Here is an 8,964-nt window from a genome sequence, read left to right as displayed (position 1 = left end):
GCACTTTTTCACGCAGCTATCCTCATCCATTCTCACCACATGTCCATACCAGCGCAATCGTCTCTCTTGCACACCACAACTGATGCTTCTAATGTTCAGCTTTTCTCTCAAGATACTTACACTCTGACGGGTATTCACATTGACATTACACATCCAACGGAGCATACTGGCTTCATTCCTTGCGAGCTTACGTATGTCCTCAGCAGTTACAGCCCATGTTTCACTGCCATGTAGCATGGCTGTTCGTACGCATGCGTTATACAGTCTGCCTTTTACTCTGAATACATATATATATATATATATATATATATACACACACACACACACACATATCATCATCAATATTTAACGTCTGTTTTCCATACTGGCATGGGTTGGACAGCTTGACAGGAACTGGAAAGGCCAGGGAGCTGCACCAAGTCCCATGACCTGTATTGGCTTGGTTTCTACAGCTGGATGCCCTTCTTAAAACTGACCACTCCACAGAGTGTACTGGGTGTTTTTTACATGACACCATCACCCACACCAATGCTTTTTACATGGCATCTTAGTTTTAGGATCTCGATTCTGTTGTGGTGGGCAGGTCATCTCAAGTATAGCAATTCACTACATATCTCAGTCCTCTGTCATCTCCATCATAAGGTTCAGCAATTTGAGACTGGCCTTCAAAACTTCATCCCACATCTTCCTGGGTCCCTTTCTCTTCCACAACGTCCCTCTATTTTAAGTGATTGGAATTTCTTAATGCAACTGTCCTCATCCATTCACATCACATGACCAAACCAGCATAGTCTCCTCTCCTGCAAACCACATCTAATTCCTTTTATGCCCATATATATGCTGAGACCCCCTTCAATCATAACTGACCATGGAATTGCATCTAGAAAGTTACCCTCCGAGGCACAAGTCCGGGCAAAGTTGTTTATAGAAGACCAGCAGTCACCCATGCATACTGGTCTCCCCTCTCCATGCCACCAGTGTTATCCAAGCGAAAGGCAAAGGGGCCGATACAGCTTGGCACCTGTGACGTTGCAACTCATTTTCACGGCTGAGTGAACTGGAGCAACGTGAAATAAAGTGTCTTGCTCAAGAACACAACACACAGCCTGCTCTGGGATTCAAACTCACAACCTCGCGATCGTAAGCTCGACGCTCTAACCACTGAGCCATGCACCTTCACTATATATATATATATATATACTCGCACACACATCTATTCTCTATCCCTCAATTCCATTCTTTATTATATTTTCACATGTAGATGGTCCCTATAAGAACCATAAATATGAAAAACGCAGAAAAAGCCAACAAACTATTGGATTATGAAATAGCAAAGAAAGAAATGAAAGTAACTTACTTTTCTACATGTCTCTTTAACTTCTCAATACTATTGGAACATCTGTCCAGGATTTGTCGGTTAATTGTCACACTCATAGACTCTATACAGACATTATCTGAAAGGAAGAAGAGAGACAAAATACAGGTGGATGTCACCGAGTTGGTCATTGATAAAGTTGGGGTGATTTCACACTCATCAAAAGAGAAGAACAAGCTTTGAATAAATAGAAATGGAATGGGTATATATGCGTGTGTGTGTGTGTGTGTGTGTGTGTGTGTGTGCATATAGGGTGTTCAGGATAAATTTGAAAATGGTGTTTTTTACGTGCCACCTGCACAGGAGCCAGTCCAGCAGCACTGGTAACGACCTCACTCGAATGTTTTTTCATGTGCCAGTATGGCGACGCTAGTAACGATCACGCTCAAATGGTGCTATACATATATATATACACACTTCATCGTTATTAAAGCTGCAAAAACATCACAAGAAATTGCCACTCAGAGTTTCACGTTCCCATTTGTTGGACAGTTCAGATTAAGAATCTAAACTGTCTGACAAACAGAGACATGAAACTCTGTAGCAATTACTTGTGATGTTTTTGCAGCTTTAATAATAATAATAAAACATATTACTCTACCTCCAGTATTCGAGTACTACTTTCCCCCCACCTTGTTTCACATTTATGTGCGTGTGTATATATATATATCTATATATATATATATGTATGTATGTATATATACTTATGTATCAGTTTAGTGTTGGCTGTCAAAAGAAAGAGTACTGAATAGCGTAGCAGAGATTACTAATATTTTGTTTTTTGGTTAGACAGTCTCTTGTAACTCTGAGTTTCAGCTGTGGATACACAGGGTGTTTATGTCAGTTACAACTTGCTCGAAGACTCTGAGCACTCACAAGTGGAAATCAGAGTCACAAGAGACTGTCAGACCCAAATAAAAACATTGTATATATATATATATATATATATACACACACACAGGCACATGCATGTGTGTGTGTGTGTGTGTGCATGATAAAAGCATTTATAAGTGCTAAATTGACAGTTGAACTCATTCAGAGCCTGTTTAGTAGAACTAAGAGCAGGTTCACCCAATCGCTCAGCAAACCACAGCTGCATGTTTCCCTTGACAGATCAGTTCTTTTTCCCATCTTAGGCTTGTATATGTAAATGTTTTAAACACACACACACACATATATATATGGATGTGTAGCAGAGATAGATCGCTAGCCACTACACATTCTTTATTTTCTCTCTCTGTTTCTTTCTGTGGAAGGGCGTAGGCTCGAAACGTTAAAGACTTTTTCACTTCCCAAGCATTAAACTAATACATCTGTTTGTTGTCTACACCACCTGTCTTCGTCTGTTGTTTTTTTTTGTGAATTCTCCCTAAATGAATGTGTACACATACACATATCCACACATGTTGTTGCAAAGCAAATTTCTCAACCACACAACCAAACCCACATCACTGAAAAAGTTCCTTATTTTACTAAATTTCTCAAAATTCTTGACTATTTTCTAAAAGTAAACTGAAGGCTCCTGTAGCAATTTAAAATATGGGACCCTGAAAAGACTGAACCAAAAACTGGAAGGGATAAAGACAAATGAAAAAAGAGAGGAAGAACAATGTGCAGGAAAGTGAAACATTCGGAAGTGAGGAAACAGTATTTTTCAACTTACCAATGTTGTGTGCTTCATCAAAGACAACTACAGAGTTCTTGTTTAATTCATTGGAGACAATTGCTGCGATTTTTGGATCGAGAAGGTAATAATAACTGTAGATGATGACGTTGGCTTGCTGGATCTGTTTGAATGAAACAATGGCAGGATGGAAGAGATTAAAGGAATTTGGTTTTCTGTGGTGTTAGTCTTGATTGAGTAGATCTATGCTGAAAGACGTTCTAGCCATGGCCATCTTCCCTTTTTGTAAATCATTGACGACATTATCTAATGTGTCTTTGGTTATTTAAAATGGAAAGTATGGTATGATCTGAAGGAGATTTGGCTGCTATTTCTGGCAGGTTGATCAACAACATTGTCCATATACATCTTAAACTTGCTTGATCAGGACTGGCCTGGGGCTAAACAATAACATACACCTTGGTTAGTAAGGTAAATTGATACAAGGTAAACTTAGCCATTCTCAATGACAATGGTTCAACAATGGAGTTTGTAAGTGGTTATACTTGATCTGTTAGAAATAACAGCTATGTCATCCCTCAAATCACGCCATAACATCTTAAAAAGTTGAATGAATGAAGCCTTGAGATTGAACTCTGCTCAAAGGAATTGAAAAAGTCAAGATGGTCACAATATGGAGAGCTTTTGATAATAGGCTTGATTTATATCAGGACTGACATAGGACTACAACACTTGGTGTTAAGAGTCCAGCCTGTTACGAGCATTCTGATGAGGTTCCAGTTTGAAGAAACCTTTCTCTCTCCCCACAATCAAGTTTGGAGATTCTCCCCTCCCCAACCAAACCAGTAAAAGATTGATGATAACACTGAACTTACCATATATCTTGTAAAGAAATAGGGACAGCGTTTTCTCTTTCGGCCATAATCTTTTAAATCATCCTGAAAAATGAGGAACATTTACGCTAAAGATTTGGACATTCTTTTAAAAGGTATGAAATTTGGGTGAATAAAATTTGTGCAAATCAAAATAAATTTCACATAGCTTTTGTTGTGTAAAGCATGTCTTCTTGCAAAGCATGGTTTTGACAGGAGCTGCACCAGACTCCAACTGTTTGTCTTGGCATGGTTTCTACAGCTGTCTACCCTTCCTAATGCCGACCACTTAACAGAGTGGACTGAGTGTTCTTTTAATGGAACCAACACAAATGCTTTAAACATGGCACCAGCATGGGTGCTTTTACCATCACACATATATACATATTGTAAAGTTAAACACACACACACACACATATATATATATACACACATACCAAGTTATATACACCTGGTTCCATAGGAGTTGATCTGCCATGAGCATCAAATTCCTGAAACAAGACAAGAAGTATGAGAATCAGTAGAGGGAGATGCTTGTAACAAGGGAAGAATGTTAACATGTGAGAGAGAGAGAGAGAAGAGAAGAGAATGCAGGACAGATTCTAAATGTAAAGAGAGGTGAGTGCTTTGCCCAATATCACAACATACTTCTTGTGGGAAATGAATTCAAATACTTTTGATGAGACACATGCACACACACACACACACACACAAATATTTATATATATATATATATATATATATTATAGATAGATAGATAGATAGATACCAAATTCAATATAAATGGTAGAACAGACTTAGGGTGGGTTCCAGGTATGGCATAGGTATAAAAAGAATAACACAAATGGAGCTTAAAATTTACTACACCTGTTTCTGTAGGATTTTATTGATGCATTCATAGATTACATCACAGTATAAATCCACCTTCCTCAGGCAAAATTTTAAACATGTATAAACACTGATGGTGACCTTTTCAACAACCAACATTATTCATCATTCTGGTTGTCACCATCAATGTTTATACATGTTTAAAGTTTTGTCTGAAGATGGTGGACTTATGTAATGATGTAATTTATGAATGCATCTACAAAATCCTACTGAAACAGCTGTAGTAAATTTTAAATCCCATGTGTGTTATTCTTTATATGTATATAGTAAAACAAATGCAAATGACAACAAAAGTCCTAGGGATGTTCACACTACCAACAGGTTGATGCTCAAAGGAGGCAAAAAGTCATTGAGTAAATGTTATAGAGTATGAACATAATGTTTTCTATATAATCCTTTGTTGGATACTGGAGGAAATTCCAGGAGGAAGAAGAAAGAGAGACAAGGAAATATAAAAAGAGAAGAGAGTCAAGAAAAAGAATGTATGTGGGTTAGGTTCTATATTGTATGTTCATATATGCCATCATCATTGCTTTAATGCCCACTTTTCCATGCTTGCATGGGTGAGGCAGAATTCATCATCTGTTTCGAAGAAAGGTAATATTTTCTTATGGGAGGAATATGCTTTTGCACCAGATTGCAAATGAAGGAGACTGCCGGTGTGGCTGTGATGATGCTGTCACAACTATCAGACAATGACAAGGCAAGGAAGTATTATACTGAATGTGATGGCACGGGGGTCAATTTATTTAGTCAAATGGATTGACCCCAATACTTATTTGTTTAAAACATCATCATCATTTAGTGTCCATTTTCCATGCTGGCATGGGTTAGATGGTTTGATTGGAATAGGTAAGTAAGCCAGAGAGCTGCACCAGGCCCCAGTCTGTCTGCGATTGGTTTCTATGACTGGATGCCCATCCAAATGCCAACCACTCCATAGTGTACTTAGTGTCTTTTACATGTCACTGGCACAGGTGCCTTCAATGTGTCACCAGCACAGGTGCCTCAAATGTGTCACTGGCACGGGTGCCTTAAATGTGCCACCGGCATAAGTACCTTTTGCACGTCACCAGCATGGGTGCTCTTTATGTGTTACTGACACAGGTGCCTCATATGTGTCACCAGCACTGGCCACGGCTATGATTTTACTAAGCTTAATGTGTCTTTTTAGCAAAAGTTTCAGTTGCTTGTTATCGCCTCCAAGGACAATGATGGCATTCATAAAAGCTTGGCCTTCCAGTGCCATCAAAGTCATCCACAGAATCTGAAGAAATTTACAGAAAAAAAAAAAGAGAAAAATTTAGAGAAATTTCAAGACATTTTCAGAAACAGAGAAAACTAAAATTAGAGAGGACAATCAAAGAACTTACTTCATAAAACTCACAGATTGGAATCTTCTCATTGTATTTGTGTTGCTTACGGACATAGGATGCTGTTAATGCCAGACACTTACTATCAATTACTTTGCCAGTTCGGTGAGAGAGAACCTGTGAATGGTAAATCAAAGATTAGAAAACATAACAGATGGTTGTTCATGTGATTACACTGTGTAACAAAATTTTTATTTTTTCCTTTATTTTTTTTTTGTATTTGGTCAATAAGTGTTATTTCCTATTTGCTTCTATCTAGAAATTAAAGAAAATGACTACTATTCCCTTCAAACTTTGCTTTTCTCACCTGGACATCAATGTTTCCAAACTGACCTATTTTCCATTACATTTCAGACAAATTCAGTGCTGAGTTGCTGAAGCAGAAATATCGTTATAGCAAATATTCTGCTCAATACCAGAGATTTGCTCCTCAGTTGCTTGACCATAACAACTTGAGCATGTCTTTTAGTGACTGACAATATGTACATCTATGATGATGAGCAGGAGTAATGAGGAAGCATCATAGCTATGTGTTGAGAGGGATTCTTTGGGGTTTGAATGAATGTAAGGAAAACAAAGTTGGAAGGAAATATTAGCCATTTTCCATGCTTTCTCGGGGTAAGCAAATAGGAAATAACAGTTGCTACCCAAAGACAAAAGTCTTGTTACCCAGTATTCTGTATGGGTTTTACCATGAGGTACAATCTGAAGAAATGAGTTTTCTGGTTGGTTGATTGATCGATAGATCTATTTAATAACTGAATAATGGTACAGAAGAGTTGAGTTGAGTCTTTATTGTATTCTTCAGGTAGAACTGATGTGACAGTGCTAGCTCTTTCAATTTTAACACACACACACACAGAGGCATGGCTGTGTGGTTAAGTTCACTTTTCAACCATGTGGTTTTGGGTTCAATCCCGTTCTGTGACACCTGGGAAAAAGTGTCTTCTACTATAGCCCAAAGCCACCCAATGCCTTCTAAATACATTTGGTGAATGGAAACTCTGGGGACATCCATTAAATACATACATATATGTGTGTGTGTGTGTGTGCATGTTTGTCTCCCACCCCTGACCAATTGATAATTGGGGTCGATTTGTTTGACTAAATCTTTCATGGCCATGGTCCAATAACTGAAACAAGTATAAAGATTGAATAACTTCATTCAGCCATCACTATGACCCTGGAAAAAAAATAAAAAACTTCACTCCCAACAAAATACATAATCATTATTATAATTAGCTGGCCCCATGCCATAAAAAATGACAACTAATTGCAGTATTTTATATATAAATATGGATGGTAAATCAAATTAATACACTTGTCAATGTTACCTGGTGGTTACCATTTGAGATGTGACATCAATCATTGTTTGTTACTGAAAGAAAGCTGGCTCACACATACATTCACATACTTTCCTTTGTAAACACTCACACACCTCCCTTTTACATACACACATGGAGTTGAAATGTTCCCACTACCAGTTTGCCATCACCATTTTCTTCCTTATTCATCTATCCCTGCTTCCTTTCACATTCATGTGTTGTGACGGAGAAAAACACAAGCATATTATTATAGTAGATTTTTGTGAAAATTGTCTGTCTGTGCCATAACTTCCCATCTCTCTTTCGCTTTCTCACTCTCACTGTATGTTTATGCCACTGAGATAACTCGCTAACATTGTCCACCTCAGTTTTCTCTGAACAACATGCAGTTTCACAAAGAAGAGCAGTGATACAATGCAGTATTCTATCGCTGCTTCTTTACCTCAATCTCTAACCCACATACATCCCACATTCTCATTGTGTATGTACACAAACACACACACATTTATTTCTCAAAATGGTCTTTAAAGACCATAAGCTACCACTTGTGAAAATAGAAAATTCCTTCTTTTAAAAGTTTATTACGAAATGGAAAGGCATGGCTGTGTGGTAAGAAGCTTACTCCCCAGCCACATGGTTGTGGGTTCAGTACCACTGCATGGCACCCTGGGTAAATGCCTTCTAATATAGCCTTGGGCCGACCAAAACCTAGTGAGTGGATTTGGTTGACGGAAACTGAAAGAAGCCCATTGTGTGTGTGTGTATACATATATCCAAGTGTGTATTTGTGTCTGTGTTTGTATCCCCCCACATCACTTGACAACTGGCGTTGGTGTGTTTAGATTTCTGTAACTTAGAAGTTCAGCAAAAGAGATTGATAGAACAAGTCCTGGACTTAAAACAAAAAAATAAGTCCTGGAATTGATTCATTCAACTAATATTCTCCAAGGCGGTGCCCCAGCATGGCCGCAGTCTAATGACTGAAATAAAGATTAGAGAACTCTTTCGCATTCAGATTAGTCTGTCAAATGTGATGTGTGTTTATCCCCATTGTTTTGGATTTATCCAGGATTATCTCATAGCCTAGAAATGTCGATGATGTGACTGTTTACTTTTAAAATTACATCATAGGATAGGTGTGAGAGGCCAGATCTGGCCAGTTTGAACATAAAACAGGTTTGAGCTGGATCTGGCCAGTTTAATTGCTGAAGGCTTAAAGGAACAATTTGTCATGAATAAAAGAAATTGTACAAAAGGATCTCATGGACATTGCAATTATGAAAATGTTAGTGGCTGTGTGGTAAGTAGCTTGCTTACCAACCACATGGTTCCGGGTTCAGTCCCACTGTGTGGCACCTTGGGCAAGTGTCTTTTACTATAGCCTCAGGCCGACCAAAGCCTTGTGAGTGGATTTGGTAGACGGAAACTGAAAGAAGCCTGTCGTATATATGTATATATATCTTCTCTCTCACTCTCTTTCTCTTCCTCTCTTTCTCCCCCCTCTCTT

At 38.3% G+C, this 8,964-nt stretch overlaps 1 protein-coding gene across 2 annotated transcripts in view; it reads right to left on the bottom strand.

Moving 5' to 3' along the window:
- Positions 1-8,964, bottom strand: part of LOC106868561 (general transcription and DNA repair factor IIH helicase subunit XPD) — a 42,269-nt gene that overhangs the window by 20,642 nt on the left and 12,663 nt on the right. For both annotated transcript variants that reach the window (XR_008266905.1, XM_052977214.1), the window contains exons 6-10: positions 6,133-6,249; positions 4,309-4,362; positions 3,875-3,937; positions 3,039-3,162; positions 1,358-1,454 (exon numbers count right to left, since the gene is read on the bottom strand). Coding sequence is in view for 1 of the 2 variants with exons in the window: in XM_052977214.1 (XP_052833174.1) it covers positions 1,358-1,454; positions 3,039-3,162; positions 3,875-3,937; positions 4,309-4,362; positions 6,133-6,249 (455 nt within the window). In the remaining variant the exon portion in view is untranslated. The remainder of the gene's footprint in view (positions 1-1,357; positions 1,455-3,038; positions 3,163-3,874; positions 3,938-4,308; positions 4,363-6,132; positions 6,250-8,964) is intronic.

This window comes from Octopus bimaculoides, chromosome 27 (genome assembly GCF_001194135.2).
Source record: "Octopus bimaculoides isolate UCB-OBI-ISO-001 chromosome 27, ASM119413v2, whole genome shotgun sequence".
Taxonomy (NCBI): Eukaryota; Metazoa; Mollusca; class Cephalopoda; order Octopoda; family Octopodidae; genus Octopus; species Octopus bimaculoides.
This window is presented reverse-complemented; position numbering and strand designations above follow the sequence as displayed.